Source organism: Ochotona curzoniae, unplaced genomic scaffold, assembly GCF_017591425.1.
Source record: "Ochotona curzoniae isolate NIBS_2020 unplaced genomic scaffold, NIBS_Ocur_1.0 scaffold_3835, whole genome shotgun sequence".
Taxonomy (NCBI): domain Eukaryota; kingdom Metazoa; phylum Chordata; class Mammalia; order Lagomorpha; family Ochotonidae; genus Ochotona; species Ochotona curzoniae.
In genome coordinates, this window is record NW_024467114.1 from 8054427 (window position 1) to 8072662 (window position 18236).

The 18236-nt window shown below is 49.1% G+C and overlaps 1 protein-coding gene across 1 annotated transcript in view; it reads left to right on the forward strand.

The window, feature by feature from the left end:
* CDK14 (cyclin dependent kinase 14) overlaps window positions 1-18236 on the forward strand; it is a 440392-nt gene that overhangs the window by 311547 nt on the left and 110609 nt on the right. The window contains exon 11 of the mRNA XM_040964848.1: window positions 4209-4272. Coding sequence (XP_040820782.1) covers window positions 4209-4272 — 64 coding nt within the window. The remainder of the gene's footprint in view (window positions 1-4208; window positions 4273-18236) is intronic.

The window sequence follows — 18236 nt, forward strand, 5'->3', positions numbered from 1 at the left end:
GCTGGCCGGTAGCAGTCTGCTCACTGCTGTAGAGAGCCTCGCTTGGGATTTGAGCTGCTCTGCAGAGCACAGCGCTGAATCGCGGCGTTTGAGGACCACGTTTTTAATCCCACATTGAGCCCATATGCCACTGCCAAAAGTGAGCATTGAAGCATGCTACTATCTCAACCAGTGACAGTTTAAGGAGTGAGGAGAGAGAAGAAATAAATGTAAATACACTTGGTGTCATCTGTTCTAGAGCCAGGTGTGTGACGGCTCAGCTCTGCCAAACTACTGTGTGAGTTTCTCTTAGGGTTTCTCATTGGGACACCAAAAAGAAAAAAATGGTGTGGAATTGAAAGCAGTACAGCTGTGAGGCTGTCACTGTCTCAGAGTGGGCACAGATTGCCCACAGTTGCGGTTCAAAGCTGCCATCACGGTTTGAGTTCTGGCTCCCCCCTTTCTCATCTGACTTCCTGCTCATGTGCCCGGAAAGGCAGGGGGTGCTGCCCCACCATGTAGGAGAGTCTGGTGTTACTCCTGGCTCCCGGCTTCAGCTACTACAGGTTCTGGAGGGAGTGAACCAATGACTGGGACATCTCCCTGACTCACCCCTGCACCCCGTTCTCTGTCACTCTTTCATGTTACTGATTCATGAATTTCAAAGTCTGCAGTTACTTGGCTCGTCCCCATTCCCTAAGGTTCCACAGCTCAGTGTGCTTAAACTCATCAAAGCCCCTGGCGTCGCATGAGAACCCCGCATTTCCCACCTCGCGTGCCCCATGGTTTCTACATGCAAGACACCGGGCTCCTCTCTGTGGAGACTCTGCCCTGGAGAGGGGTGCCTTGAGCTGTGCCCTTCTGCTCGAAGCACAGGCGTTGCTAAGGGAAAGGCCCGCCCACCCCCCCGGGCTCGCATTCAGCAAACCCATGGTCTGTGCCAAGACTTGAGAAAGTGAGGATTGGCACAGCTCCTGTGGCTTGGGCGAAGGGGGAAATCTTCGCCAATGACACCGGTTCCTGAGTGCTGAGCTTCAGAAGTCTAGAGTTCTCTTCTTGTGGATGCTTCCACCAACGTCCCTGTTCTTGGCATCCTCTGCCCATACGGAGGCTGTGATGGACAGGAGCGTGTTACGTTTGTCAGTGTGTGGGCAAACCCGGAAGAATGGGTTTGACGTCAGCAGGGCCATGAGTGTGGACCTCATGTCCTTTCCTTTCCCTAACGGCGCGTGGTGCAGGAAGCCTCTTCTGGCTGGTGTGTGCCGGAGCGTAAGGGCGAGAGGCCGCTGTGAGCCTCCCACTTGGGCACGTGCTGTCCATCACCAGCACACGTGGGGAGTTCTAAGTGTCCCTCTCGGAGGCAACCTTCCAAGCTCCATGTCTGGATGCGCAGGTACCCCTCACCTTGATCCAACAGCTTCTCTGTTGTCCACGCGGCCCAGAACTAAGCTCCCTGCCTGCAGCCCATTCTCCTGCCTCGTCTCTTGCACTTACATCAGCTAATAACTTTGTTATTCTCTTTTAGCCGTGTGGTGCATTGTCCGTATATCCATGTGGGTTGAACTCAACCAGAGGTTTCTCAAAACCATGTGCGTCTTGATGACGTGTGTGACCCTCTGATGGGTCACCTGTCTCTGACCCTCTGTGGTCGGCCACCTCTTCTGGCCAACACTTCCTGCATTCTTCATGGGAGATGCAGGGCCAGGTTAGGCTGCAGTAAATGTGCCTCTCACCTGAAAGCCTCCAGCAGTCCACAGTTTGAGAAACCTGAAACGGAGAAATTTTGTCTCCTGGGTTCAGTATCTGGCTTAAGCTTTCCCTCCCATAATTCAGTTTACAGTCCCGCCCGGTGAGTTTCACTATGTGATCCAGAGTCATCCTGCATCCATGTCCATGCCTTCACTGAGTCATTCATGCGTTCAGCTAGTCAGTCCACAGTTGGTATGTTTCTGCTGTCGGCATGTGGTAGGCCCCATGTGTCCAGCAGTGCCCAGCGTGCTGTCCCGTCTGAGGCCCGTGGCCCAGCGGGAAGGCAGGGGACTCACAGGCCGTGGTAAACAGACATTCAGGTAAGGTACATGGAGATCACAGGGAAGCAGAGAATCCAAGAGTCTTTGAGGAAACACTGAGTCTTGAGCCACAGCTGGAGGGAGAGGCACCGCTGGGCACATCAGGCAGGTGCTTAGGAAGACACCCTTGCAGGAGGGGTGGGAAGGCACAGGGCGCAGCAGTGCTGTCACGTGTGGGACGGGGAGACCCTTCCTCACACCCGGTCCTCAGCCGCCACCCTGCCCGCCTACTTTGCCGGACCGTGGGATCTCTGTCGTGCCACCTTTCTCCTCTCCCTGGCTTTCTCTTGGCACCCAAACCTCCCAGAGGACACTTGGGCAGGGGGTACAACTCAACACTGGCCCAGGTCACCTGCCTCATTGGGCCTCCACACGTCCAGGCAGAATCCACTTCCTGTCCTTGTCCATTTCATGAGGATGTAACTGTCAACCAAGTGAATGGCACACACAGGGAGCGGGAGGTCAGGCACAAAGGCCGTTCTCTCTGCAAATGGTGCAGGGTTGCAGGCAGGAGAAACAACTGAGGTGGCAGCTCAGTGGGCATGTCTGTGATTGAAGGGAGCCTTGTGTGCTTTTCCGGGCAGCTGACCAGAGCCTGGTGCCCCTGAACCTGGCACTGGGGACAGATGGGGACAATGTTGAGCAGAAGGTTTTGCTCAAACGTGATGGCACCAGAAGCAGCCAGGTAAACAGTCATGCTTTTATAAGGAGCTCCCACGAAGCTTTTCATCGTTTGCAAAGCTTCCCAAGGCTCTGCTTTGCAGCTGGCCCGTTGGCTGCGTTCAGAAGGTGCCCGTGAACTGAAATCTCCCTCTGCTTGCTAGGGTTTGTTTCTGTGGAATCCCTTGGTCTGTCCTGCAGAACTCGCAGGGACAAGTGGAGCTGTGCGTGCTGTCCCGGTCCTTGATCCTCTCTCGACAGAACCCGTGGGGTGACTGAAAGGAAGCGGGCAGCGCCCGTAGCAAGGTTGTCCACGTCTGACACAAGGCCTTTCTCTTCCCCTCTGACAACTCTCCCAACCTCCCGTCCTGTCCCCTTCCCTCTCCCTAGCCCGCCCATCACAGCGTGACCCTCTTGTGTCCATCCACCAATTAATGTTAGTATCAGCAAGTTCTTGTACGATTAACCAGTTTGGTTTTAATAGAAATCAATGTATTGCCTGATCTGCAGGTTCCTGACTCGGCGTCTCAGTGCAGAGCACACTGACGTAGGGAGTGGTGGGTGGAGCACCCACTGCGCGTGCCCCCTGTTGGCACCCCGCCTGTCCCCTTATGCGTCAGTAGTCGGGGCTCGGTGTTGTCTTTTGCCAGGCAGCACCTGCTGACTCTCAGAGATGTGTGTGTGCAGGCTTTGTCTCCTTACCCTGTGCTCGTGCGTCCTCCTTCCCCGCCGGCCTCTGGCTTCCGCTCCTGCGCTCTTGGTTGTGCCCATGCAGTGGGGTCAGCGCCACGGTGCCTGCCCGCGGTGCAATGAGGAGGCTGAGGCTTGGGGAGGCCATTTCTTGCCCAAGGTGACATGACTGGGTGGGAGGGAGCACGGAGGATGTGTTCAGCCTTTGGGCTCCCACCTCTTGCAGTCTGCCATTCTCACCATCGTTATGTGAGAGCAGTGACACGGGCCTGGCAAGTCTAACGGAGTGGGCGCTGTTCAGTGTCAGCTGGGCTAGCCTCCAGATCACACAGTGGAGTGATAGAAGCCTAGCAGGGTAACGGAAGCGGAAGTCGCCTAAGGAGCGATTGTCGCTGCAGTGAGAGAAGCAGAGCATGCCGACCTGTGTGTGTGGGGATGCAGTGGTGGCATCCTCGGGGCTGCGGAATGATGTGATGCTGGGTGAAGGACAAGGCTCGTCAGAGGCGACGCACTCGGCTCTGTGAGGGCGACAGTGTGTGGTTTCTTCACTGGCCTGTTCGATTTGGACTTGACAAAATATAGCAGATTGAACTTGTCTCATCACGTTGAGCTGTGGGACACAGTGATTCATCTTGGGTGGCTCCTTTGTCGGGCATGTTTGTACTGAAATAAAATCCTTGGCACATGATAATGGAAAAAAAAAAAGCAATTCCAGAGTTTCATAACATAGGCTGAGCTGTTGTCCACACTTGAGTGTTGAGTGCTGCAGAAATAACGCGTCTGTTTCTACCGTTCCCTGCTCCCCACCAGGTCCTTGGCACTCCAAATGAGGACACGTGGCCCGGAGTTCATGCTTTGCCGCATTTTAAGCCAGGTACGTTTCAAGGACTGCAAGCGCCAAGCGCTTCCTGTGTGCAAAGGGCTTCCACTCCAGGGACGGTGGCCACGGAAAATTCTGGCTGCTCCCGCCACTGAGTACTTGCTCCATCCACGCACGCCGTGCCCCCTTTTGCTTTCACACCCCGCTTGTCTGTAAAGGGGGGCTGAATGGCACCCCTCCGAGAGATGGCCATCACACACACTTTGATTGCTGCGTCATGCAGGAATTTAATTTCCTCATCGGTTAACCTTGAATCCGCATCAGTCAAGCCAAATGTCAAATGGATGTGCTCCAGTGGTGACAGTGTATGAAGAAGTTTCAAATTGTGGAAAAACAAAAAAAGGAAATGCCACATTTTGACTTATTATACAAAACTGTTAATATGTTTCATCAGTTGGCGTTTGTACAGTGTCGTGTGCTTCTGAATGTAAAATATAGGAATCCCTAATTTGGCTGGGTGCTTTGGTGGTTCAGTGGTAGAATTCTCACCACCCAAGAATTCCTTAAATTGGAAATCTGAGAGAAAATGGAGTACTTTATAAATAGGTTGTCACTTTTCCTCTCACCAGCAGGTGGCAGTCATGAAACTCTGTTCCGTAAATACACTTAAAATCTCAAACATGGCCTGTTTTTAAAGGAAGAAAGACTAGGAATTGAAACATTGAATAAATAAAGTGAGAGGATTGAATTGTTTTATACAGTTATTCTCTTGTTGGTTGCTTTTTAGCAATTTGTTTCTCAGTTACAAAACCCCAGTTTATAAAATACAGACCCACCACGCAATTACTGAAAGCAATTTTATGCAAGGGTTATTAGTCCTTTACCCAACATGGATGAGAGCTATGAATAATTTCTGTTAAAGGGAGCCAAGGATTTTCTTTTTGTCCTCCTCCCTTCTTTGGTGGGAAGGGGGGGGCATCAGGAATAAATTATCGATTCTAAACAATGACGGGGTTGGGAAACTATTTTTACTTCTAATATTTTCCTTGTGAGAGTGTGTAGTGTGCTGAGGATTCTTCTATGTTCTTCAGCTACTCCAAAGACCCTTTGTGCTTCTACGGCAAATCTAAATGGCTTGTGTGTTCTGAAAGGCTGCGGGACCTTCACCACAGGACGAGTTCCCGCTTCTCGCTTTCCTAGTGGAGAACAGCAGTCCCTTCTGGACCTGCCTGTCCGCAGTGGCGTGTGAGTGAGCACAGCTCTTACACCTGCTTCAGTTGGGAGCTTTTAGAGAAAGGTGGCTTCCCCATGTTCTATCCTAGTGAAATGAAATGGTACAGGAGAATTTGAAAAGTTACATGCAGAAAGGAACAATTAAAACAGTGACTGGGCTTGCCGAGTTTCTGCACTGCGACCACATGGAGTGATTTGTTGGACGTGGCTAGAACGTAACCTTTACTAAGTGCGTTCTGGAAGCTGCTGTAGTGTAGTTCGTAAGCTAAGAGACGGTAAAGCTCGTGTGACCAGGGACTGTGAGCAGTACACGTGTGGTTTCCACGAATGTCTGTTGCTCTGCAGTATGTCGGGGTCTAAGCCATCCGTGTGGCCACACACCCAGAAGAGGACTCTCTAGCTCAGGGAGCTGTCTGGGGCAGGAGGACAGATTTTGTGCGATTTCAAAGTAGAGAATGCATTGCAGTAGCCCAGACGTTGAAGTGCTGGCAAGGGGCGTGGTGCAGTCTCCCTCACCTCTGCTAACCCTGGCCCCTCCAAGGCCCCGGGCTGTTACGTCTTATCTTTCTTGCCTTCCTGTAAGTGTAAGAAACTATGAGTGTACATTTTTATTTTTTCCCTTGTTAAACACAAGTTGGCGTCTGGTCTTCCCCGTGAGAGCATCCCGTGGGTGTGTGCTCGCGTCGGCTTGTGCACGAGGCCGTGACTTCCCTCGTCTCGTGGTGCTGCGTGCTCCGTGGTGTGGATTTCATGCGCACCCGAGTCGGGCTGTCTGGGTTGTTTCCAGTGTTTAGTTGTTAGGAATGTTCATGGAAAGAAGAACCTGTCCTGCACCCACGTACACTTGGCAGTGGCTGCAGGCGCGTCTGCCAGGTCCGTCAGGAGCAGGTGACAGAATCTGGAGTGTAGACGTGATTTGGAGCACTTCCTCGGCTGAGGGGCCGATGCCGACTGCTCTGTCACCACAAGCGACAGCAGCAAGCTGCGTCCCCCCGCCGCGGTGCACGGCCAGAGCTTGGATCTTGCTGAGCAGTTACATGACAGAGGGAATCTTGGTCTCCTTTTTTTTTTTTTAAGATTTATTTTTTTATTGGAAAGGTAGATTTACAAAGAGAAAGAAAGACAGCAAAGATCTTCCATGTGTTGGTTCACTCTCCAAATACCTGCACCGGCCGGAGCTGCACCGATCCAACCAAGAGCCAGGAGTTTCTTCCGGATTTTCCCACGCAGGTGCGTGGTCCCAAGGCGTTGGGACATCCTCTGATGCTTTCCCAGGCCACACGCAAGGCATTGGATGGGAAGTGGAGCAGCCGGGATTAGAACCCAGTGCCCAAATGAAATCCCAGTGCCAGCAAGAGGAGGATTAGACAATTGAGCCATCACAGCAGACCCAAATTTGCTCCCTTTTTTTTTTTTTAATTATGAGGATGAGATCTTTTTGTGTGTTTCATAATTCCTTGCCCATGTTTTTCCAGGAAAAGTGTCTCTTCTGCTTGCGTGTTTGTGTGTGTGTGTGTGTGTGTGTGTGTGTAAGATTCTGTATCATTTTCGTGTCAATTTCTAGGAACTTTTTTTTTAATTCTAGAGAAATTATCCCTTTACCTGTGAAAAGCTTTCACTCTTCTGATATTTTTTAAATGACCTTTTAAATTTTCTTGCAAGCTTAAATGTAATCCTCAATTGCATGTCTCTCTTGACTTGCCTAAGTGAATTCATTTTGCTGCAAGAAAAACCTTCAGTGTAATATCTACTATATCTAAATTTATGCACACCGATTCCAATATGTGTTCTGTGAAAGAGAAAGCAGTTTTAAAACGAATTATGGTTGTGATCCAGGGTCTAAAGAGCCGACTCTTGGTTTTAGCATATTCAAAACTAATTATCCAGTAGCTATTTTGAAATCTACTTATTTTTGTATTGAGTTTTATATAATAAATTAGATTAGCTTCTTGATTCAGCAATAGTTATTGAACACCATTTGTTCGTCTGGGGAGACTGCACTCAACAAAATGCCAGGGTTCTCTCTCAGACGTTCAGCGACCCAGCTCTGTCACGTGGAGGAAGTCAGCTGTGGTGTCGCAGTGGATGCTGTGCAGATCATCCGGTGATGAGGAGTGTGTGGAAGCGTGTTCTGGAAGGCCCTGCCGAGGTTGAAGCAGAGGTGTCAGAGAGCCCCCGGAGCCGTGCCTGGCTGAAGCCAGGAGCCAGAGCTTCATCCAGTTCCCCCAGGCCTCCCGGAGTGCACATTGCCAGAAACTGGAACCGGAAGTGGGGCTGGGACCGGTCATGGGGTGCTGCTGTCCCAGGCAGTGTCGCAGCCACTGTGCAAAGCACCTGCCCCGGTCCTACCTGACTGATGCCAACTACAATGATCATAGATTCTATTCTACATGCAGGGACGTAACCTTGCCTTGGTTGTAGGAACGGCCTTCAAGGACTGTGCACGTATCTCCTTCTCCCCTCAGACTGCGCAGCCGAAACCCCCGGTGGGGCTGCCGCGTGTGGAGTGCAGGGCACTCAGAGCCCCTGCAGCCGCCAGCAGCCTGACCTCCTTTCACAAAGAGTTATCACCCCAGTCACACGGCGCATTGATGAGCTCTGTGGATTGTATGGAACAGAGGAAGGAAAGCGATGGATGACCAGAAGGGAAGGCTGCCTTTGCTCTCTAGTGGCAGCCATTGTGGCAGGGTGCAGGTGTTGCAAGCCACCGTAAATGTGAACACGGAAGTTGAGAGTCCATTTTTCAGTCGGCAGCAGCCACTTGAATCTGCTCAAGGGCAGGGCTCCTCCTGAGTGTTCACTGGGTGCCAGGCAATGCCACGCGCGGGAGATAGCCTCGTGAACAAGCAGATGCCTCCCTCGGGGAGCTTGCCTGCTGGAGGGGGAGTCAGACAAATTACAAGTCGCAAGAGTGGCTGGAGCCGGGAGGCCCCGGGGAAGCAGCCAGAGCCGATTTGGAGGGCCAGGTCCTTAGCAGGCCTACATAAGCAGGTGGGATTTTATTTGAAGTGCAAGAGGAATCACTGGGGGGTTTGGGGCAGGGAGGAAATTGATGTTTCACTTTGCAGAAGGACTCACTGGCAGCAAAAAGTCACGGACCTGTTTCAGAGGCGGCGTCTCAAGTGTGAAGTGCCCTTGGCTGGAGTCCGCCGGCAGCCCTGGGCTCAGGAGGTTTGATCCGTGCAGCTGCTCACTCGGGGAATTCTCACGCCAGTTAGTGATGCCACGGACTTGGGCGAGAACTTCCCCATGGGCCCACGACCCATCAGCTACTTGATGTGAAATAAAACGTACTGTGGCCAGTAATACAAAATAAAAAATAAGAAATAGTCAAGAAGTTTGATAATCCTTCAAAACTTTGAAATAATCCTGTTCCTGTCCATCAGACAGATACACGGAGAGACCTGTTTCTGTGCTGAGGCAGCACCCCGCACCTGCTTCCTGTCTGCTTGGGGAACTTGCCATCCGTCCTCACTAGAGGGCAGTGTTAGTGACAGCAGCTAGTTCAATGTCTGGAAAATGCCAGAAAAACATGGGCTAAGGTTCATTTTCAAGGAAAAATGAAGTTCTCCTAACTTAGAGTTTTTTTTAAATCTTAAAATTGATCCGTGATTCCTGCTGTCAGAAGTAGTGTACAGTTTGGTTTGCACTTGTCCTTGTCCACATATTCCCCACAAAAGTATACTGTTCCCGCTCCCCATCCAGCCTCAGGAAGATTAAAATCCTGGGCTATTGTAGTCTGCTTCAATGACCCAGATAATTTTCGAAGTGCTGAAGGAATGCCATCCCCTCCAAAGTCCACCACACGACCCAGCTGGTCTGTAGCAGCGGCGTGGCTGTAACGAGCCATACATCGTTACTGCTTTTAACATGTGTGTGACTTGAAGTTTTGTATTTAGTCTCATCGTAAGTAAGGGCTAGCAACTGTACGGCTGGAAGTCTCTATCCTCCGTACCGCCTGACTCTGAACTTATGCATGAACTTCAGAGGATTTCCAGCTTCAAGTACAGAGAAGTGAGTCAGATTCAAGGGTTTTTGGTTTTTGGTTTTTGATTTTTGTTTTTTGTTTTTTTCTGTTGTTTGAGCAACCTCTTGAAGGGTTCCTTTGAGTCAAATACGTAACTGTGGAGCAATAACTCTTAGATGAGGAAACTTCAAAATGTGCATGTAAAGATAAAATTTAAATAGAAATTTATCTTGGTACAACATTTTTCGAAATACGATGCTGAGGTTTTTTCACAGTATGCATTTCCATGAGCTTCTTTGCTGTAAAAGAGAAGGGAACTTAAAGCTATCAGAATTCCAGTCCTCATTGTCCACCAGTGCAAGAATCAAAAATTGCCTGTCTGGGGCAGAAAAGCATCTGCATATTTTTTATTTCAATTCATGTATTCTTGCTTCCAGAGGAGTCGTTTAGGATAGACTAGGTTTTACCCTCCCTGAGTAATTCTTTCTATGTACTGTATGCCTCTGTTGCATGTGAATGCCCACATCAGATGGTCAGTTCCTGTGCCTGCTTAGAACACTTCTGGACTTCAGATGGCAAGGCCCTTGGGCAGGCAGGCAGGAAGGGAGGCAGAAGAAGACTGTGGACGTGGCTGTGTGTGCATGTTTGTTTGTTGGTAATGAAAGGGCTTTGATCTGTTTGTTCCACTTTTGGCTTTGTGCATTTCAAGGTAAAAACCTCGAGTCTCAGCTGACAGGGCACCCAGAGGTGTCACGTTGTCCCAACCGAGGCTCTGCAGGTCTGGTCCTGGCTCTGCTGAGCTGTGAGCCGTTTCGTGGACAGCCTGCCCAGTGTCTGATTTTCCATGTACACAGTGGGAAGAAGCATAGCCCCTATGCCTGTGCGTAGTGTTATTATCATGAGTGAGTTATGTTTGCCAGCCATTAGGACGCAGACCTGAGGCTTGAGTTGAACTGGAGCAGGTGTAGCTGTGGCCTCTGCCCCTGATGTCCATGGGCTCAGGTAGATCGGCCCTTCCAGGCTCCGCGTACTCATCGCCTAGTTGAAGCGGTTACGACCACCTGCCTGATCATCCTTGTCCTGTCCAACTCATGGATTTTCTGGAATGAGCTGAGATGCCCACCTGCTACTCTGTTTCCCACCTTGGAGTTGAAATGAGGCATGCGCGGAGGGGCCCCAAAGCTTTCCTTCTGTTCCACTTGCTGAGAGCGGCAGCTTTGTTTGTATTTGTGAAGAGATGCTTTAGAACTGGTTAAAGGCAGGAAAAACATACGGAAAGATACCCGATCTATGACTTTCAGGTTGAGAAAGGTGTGGATAGCCTAAAAACCCCACCTGCGAGCCCCACGTGTGTATGCCCACTCAAAACAAATGCGTCGCCAGTCAGGTGTCACGGATGTGGTAGCACACTGTTTTCAGGAATCTCCAGGGGTGGCTCACTTTCAGAGGCACCTGCGGTAACGGAGGGATGACTGACTGTGTGGCGGTGACAGGGTGATGCATTTGTCTTCGATGTGGTTGTGTTACAGCAGCAAAGCCTCCGTCCGATGGGGCAGACGGGCTGTCGGAGCTCAGCCGTCAAGTGACGAGGGCCGGTGCACTGCTGGGAAAGTGTATACTATACAGTGTGCATGTTGCTCTTCAAGCGCCTTGTTGCAAGCGCTATGCTCTTTAGGAACTGGGGTATTTAACAAACCCAGATCTTAGAACAAGTCTGACGTCTCTCTTGAAAAATGTGTTTGCTTCTGATGTGGGTATTTTTTGCTTTACTTCTTTTCCAAGGACTGTGAATCCAGCTTTTCAAATATCTTTACCGTATTATTAACAGTTGTGTTCACTTCCGGCTTGATTTTCCTAAAAATATAAGGAGGTAAATGTTGAGGACCAACGTGTTGACTCTGCTGGCTAATCCTCCACTCCACGTGCCACATCCCATGGGACACCAGTTGTTGTCCTGGCTGCTCCACTTCCCAACAGTTCCTTTATGGCCTGGGAATGCAGGGAGGATGGCCCAAAGCCTGGGGACCCCTGCACCCATGTGGGAGACCTGGAAGATGCTTCTGGCTCAACTTCAGCCGTTGAAGCCATTTGAGGAGTGAACCAGTGGTTGGAAGATCTCTGTCTCTCCTTCTCTGTAAATCTGCCTTTCCAGGAAAAACAAATATGTTTAAGTAGGTATAGGTTGGATTCCAATCTTCACAAATACTTACGAATGCAACTTTGTTCTGTTGTGGGCTCTTGAGTATTGATTCCCATGATGTAGATTTGGCTGTGCATTTCTGTGCCTGCGGCAGCAGGAGGCATGGTGTAGCTGTGTGAATGAATGAATGAATGAATGTTGTTGCCCTCTATACAAAAGAGTTTCAGAGTATTGTCCTTTACACAAACAACTAATTGGGATGGCTGAGAAGTAACCAGAATCGGGGCAGCATTGTGACACAAAAGGTTAAATTGCTGTTTGGGTCCCGAGCTTCTCAGCTGCTTTCCTGGGGAGTTGGATCAGAACTGACCAGTGTATAGGATGCTGTGGCTTACCTTGCACCCTCACCCCTGCTGCTCTGCCTTGCGTCCGGCTTCCTGCTGAAGTACCTGTAAAAGCAGAGGGATGAGGCACAAGTACTTGGCCCAAGTCCTGCACTGATGGAGTGCAGGAGACTGGCATGGAGTTCCTGGTCATCGCAGCCTTTTGAGGGGAAATCAGCAGGTGGAAGATTTCTCTCTCTCTCTCTCTCTCTCTCTCTCTCTCTCTCCCTCTTTTACTCTCCCTTTCCAACAGATTATACATCTGTTTTAAAAAGGTACCACATTTCTTTGTGACTGTATTGATTGCTCATCCTTACAAAGAACCCTCCTTCGAAGCAATCCCAAGAGAAGCAGTGGGCTCAGCATCATATAATACGGAATGTTCTAACGTAGCCATGATTCTTTACTTAAGTCATTACTTGTTTATTGTCAGCTAAGTCAATATGTTTATTAAGATGCAGATTAGGGGCCGGCATTGTGGGTAAGTGGGCGCTTGTAGTGCTGATTTCCCTGTGGGCACGAGTTCGAGTCCTAGTGGCTCCATTTCTAAACTAGATCACTGTTCACATGCCTGGAGAGGCAACCGAAAGATGTCCAAGTGCTTGGAGTCCTGCTACCCACCTGGGGACCAGGATGGAGTCCTGGCTCCTGGCCGTGGCCTGGCTCGGTCCCGGCTGTTACGGCTGTTTGGGGAATGAACCAGTGGTCGGAATCTCTGTGTTTGCCTCTCTCTGGAATTCTGCCTTTAAAATAAATAATATATATATATATATATATATATATATATAAATATGCAAGATACCTGTCCATTTAAATTGTGACTATTTGAAACAAGATTTAGAGGAGTTAGTTACCCAGAACATTTAACAATGCCTGTGACATTTTGAACAGACACATGCTTGTTCTATAAATCTGTTTATATTATGTGATCATAAATTTGCTTGCAAAAGAGACTGAAGTTTGAGATCTGCAGTGATCACTTTGTTGTCTGTGTCCCTTCCCCCAAATCAGCAAGTTTTAGCAGCTAATCCTGGTTAAGTCCTTTTACTCTACATGGAGATGTCATTGGTTGGTTGGTTGAAATTTTTACTCATCTGCCTTCCTGTTACTTAAGTTTAAAAAAAAACACACACACACACAGATTTATCCTTTAAAATCGAAAGACACTGGTGTGTGTAAGCTGGGAATAAAACCTGGAGTGCGTCGCCTGGAGCTGCCGTGAAAGGCAGTGCAGCAGTGCAGGGTTTGTCTTCAGGCAGGTTGCCTTGTTTTCGTGGTGCCTCAAGCCGTGTCAGACCCAGTTCTTTGAAGCCGGGTGGCTTGGCAAGCTAGCATTGTTCTCCAGTTGTTTTCCCGCGGAATTTCTAGCAGCCCTCATGCATATGCATGGCGCTGTGAGGGAAACCCTTGCCGTCTGTCCCTAGCCTCCCGAGCACAGCAGCGATGCCCTGCCCGCGTCCCGCTGTGCTGTGGCCATCATCCGCAGAGCCCCTGCAATAAGAGGACAAGGTGAACACGAGCCTGCAGGTTTAAATTAATTGCACTTCTCAGTTATGCACAGAGTTAGCCAAGGCCTTCAATAACACTCCCCAAACTTCTGGCTTAAGCATAATTGGAAAGAGGAACTTGACATTAAAGCAGTAAGTGAAGGAGAATAGTGTAAAACATTCATATGAAAATACCTGAAGAATCTGATAGTTTTATCAAAAACCCCCACTCCCTACTGATTGCGCTGCTCTCATTTTAAAGAAACACTAAAACGTCATGGAAGTAGTTGTAAAATGCATCTGGTAGTCTAATTGTGAATGTTCCCATAGCAGAAGTCCTACAGATGGCCGCAGTTGAACGCATGTGTCTGGGTGGTTGAGGCCTGCAAGGTGCTGGGTACAAGCAGCCAGCCCCTGCGTGTCCCCAGAGGTTGCTACAGGACGCTCGAGTCTGTAGGGTGTGCACCCCAGGTCCCCTGGCACTGTGTCCCATGTCGTCACAGCGGCATTGAGCATCTGTGACCTGTGCAGGTGCATTTCTGTGCCATAGAGCGGGGACGGGCATCTGGCCTAGTGGTGCAGAGTCCGCTTGGGATGACCACAGCCCACACTCCGTAGTGATCAGCTCCGCTTCTGTGCTCGGCGTCCTGCTGTGGCACAGGCTAGCAGAGGCAGCGGTGATGGCCCCAGGACTGTGGGAGACTCAGATTCACCTCCTGGCTCCTTGCTTCAGCCCCCCCCCCCCACCTAAATGTCTTTTCTTGGTCTTACAGACAAAAATGTATTTTAAACTAGTATCTATTCGGTGCTGTGTGCCTCGTTGACCAGCGGCAGGCAGAACACGCAGACGTAGGCCCAGGAATAGGCTTCTGGATGGCTGGTGGCAGCAGGGAACGCTGAGAATGTTGCCTCGCTCTGCCTTTTGTGTTTTTTTTTTTCAACTCTAATATGGCATGCTTTGCTATCAATTCTGTGTCTTTTAGCTATAGCTTCAATTGGCATATTGTATTTCGGGGGGATTCTATTAATGTAGCTTAAAGCTCTAAATAAGCCAATTCTTAGATTTATATGCAGTTGATAATTGCTAAGAATAATTTACTTGTAAACGCAAGATTATGTTAATTTTATCTGTAGTTGAATTTTTGTTCATCCTGAAATCAGCAAATTAGTGAGACTGACTTGTGAAGGGTACATAGTTAAGGAGATCAAATTTGTTTCGAAGGCATTTAAGATATTTCTTTTTAATGCCAAACTTTAGATATTTTTTTTAAAGATTTATTTTTATTACAAAGTCAGATATACAGAGAGCAGGAGAGACAGGAAGATCTTCCGTCCAATGATTCACTCCCCAAGTGATCGCAACGGCCGGTGCTGTGCTGATCCGAAGCCGGGAACCAGGAACCTCTTCCGAGTCTCCCACACGGGTGCAGGGTCCCAAGGCTTTGAGCCGTCCTTCACTGCTTTCCCAGGCCACAGGCAGGGAGCTGGAGGGGAAGTGGAGCAGCCGGGATTGGAACTGGTGCCCATATGGGATCCCGGCGCATTCAAGGTGAGGACTTTAGCCGCTAGGCCACGCCACTGGGCCCTAATTTTTTAAAAATCAAACAAGGGACTATTCTTTCCATTTCCTTGTCAGTCCCCAAACTTAGAATTTGCTTTAATTTCTATTCTACAATAACGGGTTGAGTTATGTTACATCTTAGATGACATAGTCCAGCAGAGAATGAGCTCAAAAGTTAGATTGGCCTAGCACAGTAGCCTAGTGGCTAAAGCTCTTGCCTCCTCTGGTATATCCTCCAGACATTGGCCAGCGTGACCCCATTTTTTAAAAAGGAAAGAATAAAATCCGTGCGGTGCCTTAGAGGCCACGAAGGCCTCCTTCTGCCCTGTCTCCTGGGGCTCCCCGACGTGCAGGGCGTCACGCCTCTCCCGGAGAGCCAGCTCCTGCTAGCAGGAAGGTGTTTGCTCAGCTTTCCTCTTGCAGCTTCAGCCCTAAGACCCGTGCCTGCCAAACAGTATTTGTTCGCAAAAGGTCGGCTGGACGAGCGGATGAGTCGCCGCACAGTGGTGCCGGTCACTCTGAGTGAGCTGCGGCTCAAACGCAGGAAACGGAACGCGCTTGGGGAAGTCCTCCTGTTCTCAGACGGACTCTGACGCCTGAAACGTGCGCAGCAGTAGCACTGACACAGGACACCACCCCGTATTCAGCGGAATTAAGCCTATTATTAAATTCTTAAGACGTGAGGTCTGTACAGAAAAGAAAGCGTTACATTATTCAAGGGTGTGTGCACACGTACGTTCTGAACGGAAAGACACGTCATATTCTAATGCACAGAAGTTTTACATCCTTCTCAGATAGATTCGAGCAAGAACATTATTCTGCTGGCTTTATGGACTTAAGTGTCCTAAAGTGTCCATGTCACACCAGTGCCTGGATATCAGGTCTCCTCATTTGACTTTGCTGGAAAACTGACCACTCTCTAAAAGTAGCTTGTCCAGGGCCTGACGCGGTAGCCTAGCAGCTAATGTCCTCTCATTGCACATGCTGGGATCCTGTATGGGCTCCGGTTCTAATCCCAGCAGTCCTACTTCCCATCCAGCTTCCTGCTTGTGGCCTGGGAAAGCAGTGGAGGACGGCCCAAAGCTTTGGGGACCCTGCACTCACGTGGGAGACCCGGAAAAAGCACCTGGCTCCTGGCTTCGGATTGGCCCAACTCCGGCCATAGCAGCCACTTGGGGAGTGAACCAATGGACAGAAGATCTTCCTCTCTCCTCTTTCTGTATATCTGACTTTCCGATAAAAAATAAGTAAATCTAAAAAAAAGTAGCTGGTCCAGCTTGTGGCCCACAGTGATGGTGTGTCTATTGTGTTGGGCTCACCTGTTCTAGCAACAGCATTAGGACGCCCCCTAGCGCATGGTAAGCATGCAGCAACTGTGTGAGGAATAAGCAATAAAATGGTCAGCCCTTACCACAAAATAGTTTTTACAAAAGAAAAAGGATAATAAGAGTAAAGGTATTTTTTTTCTAGAAGGCACACTAACCAAAACCGTATGGCGCTGGCGTTCATAGATGAGCATAAAAGGAAACAGACTAATACGTTTTAGAACTTAATACAGTGTCAAGTCACTTCAGATTGTTTGACGAAGAATGATGACCGCGATCAGTGTATCGCTGGTCCTGTCCAAATTCTCTGTTGTCCTTAAACAAGCAAAATGACCCGTGTACGTGAAATTTAGCTTCTAAAGTTTCAAATCAGAAGATAAAAACTTAGTTTAAAAAAGTACATGAAAGCAAAATATTGTTTATATAAACTCAGTGTCAGGATCTTTCATCAAAACAAGAAAACAAAAAATAGTATTTTACTGGGTAAAATTTAAAATTTCATTTGGACTGGCGCTTTATAAATGAAAATGAAATACATACTCACGCATCTAAAAGAACTTAGTCATGTGCAGAAGATTTTTACAAATTGATAAAGGCCCAACAATTAAATATTAGAGTCAGTACCAGCTATTGATAATAAACAATGCAAGATGACCAGAAAGCATAAGGAAGGAAGCCCAGGGATGTCTTCCCGAGCCCGGCGGGATAACCGCTGACGGCGGGCAGTCCCGGGGAGTGTGTAGCACAAAGCGCACTCCCGTTCGCTTCCACTAGCAAAGCGAAAGTGAATATCTTGGCATCTATGCAGATATAAAATGTGCATGCATCTGCTGAGCCGTTCCGTATTGGCGGAGGTGACAGGAACGGTGGCATCCACATGCAGCGACGGATGGGTGTGGACACTGAGTGAAACACTGTCAGGGTAAAGGAAGCGGAAGCTGCCGAGCAGCCCGTGAGTGGCAGGTGGGTTGAGTAAGTTGTAACACTTCTGTCACTGAATATTACACGAATATTACACTGAATATTACAACATGTGTTTTCTTAATTTAAAGGACTATCCGCGATGTATTACTAAAAGCCAAAAGTGTCTTAGAGTAATATTTATTGAATAATCCATGTTAGAAATCCAAATATTCTACATAGAGATGCGCAAACAGGAAGCACCACGGATTCTTTGCGTTCTCAGAGTTGTGGAAGCCAGTAGCGCTGGACGCTGTGTGTTTGCTGCTGGTCCAACTGCTAGTCACCACCTGGATGTCTTCCTGTCATCGTTGCTCAAATCAACAAACCCGAGGAAGCCCTGACTGTAGGCAAAAAGAGGAAAAGCTGCTGAAGATCGAAGCCAGAGCTCTTCCTGACGGGCCCCGCCAGGCTACCTCCTGGAACTCATCAAGATCCACAAGGCCAGAGACACTTTCTGTCTTTGATGCTGAGAGTCACTTAGCCGTTCATCACATTACAAGAGGCAAGCTGAAATCCAGGTTGCACAAAGTGAGAAAGTTCGCTGACACAGGAGTACTTCTGTGGCTTCCCGTGGTGCTGGAACCATGCGCTACCCTGCTGTCCTTGCCAAGGTGAAAACTCGTTGAGGACAGATTGGGAAGCCAGCAGGTTGGCAGCTTCATCCGGCTGTGCGTGGTAACCTCTGCATGGTTAACGTGGACAGTGCTGCTGTGGTAATCACCAGCGGCGTCCCGGCCCTTCCCACGCGCCTCACGCGAGAGATCCCAAAGACTTTGGCAACAACATTTTCTTAGTTGGAAAAAGCAGCAAACCGTGGATTGGTCTCCCGGGCGCTAGAGGGAGTCCCAAGAGACCCATATCCAAAACACAGCAGTGGATCAAGTTGACTCTAGGTGACGTTTTTGGAAAGGACTTTGCCCTTAATTAAATATCACACAGTGTGAAGAAAAAAAAAAATA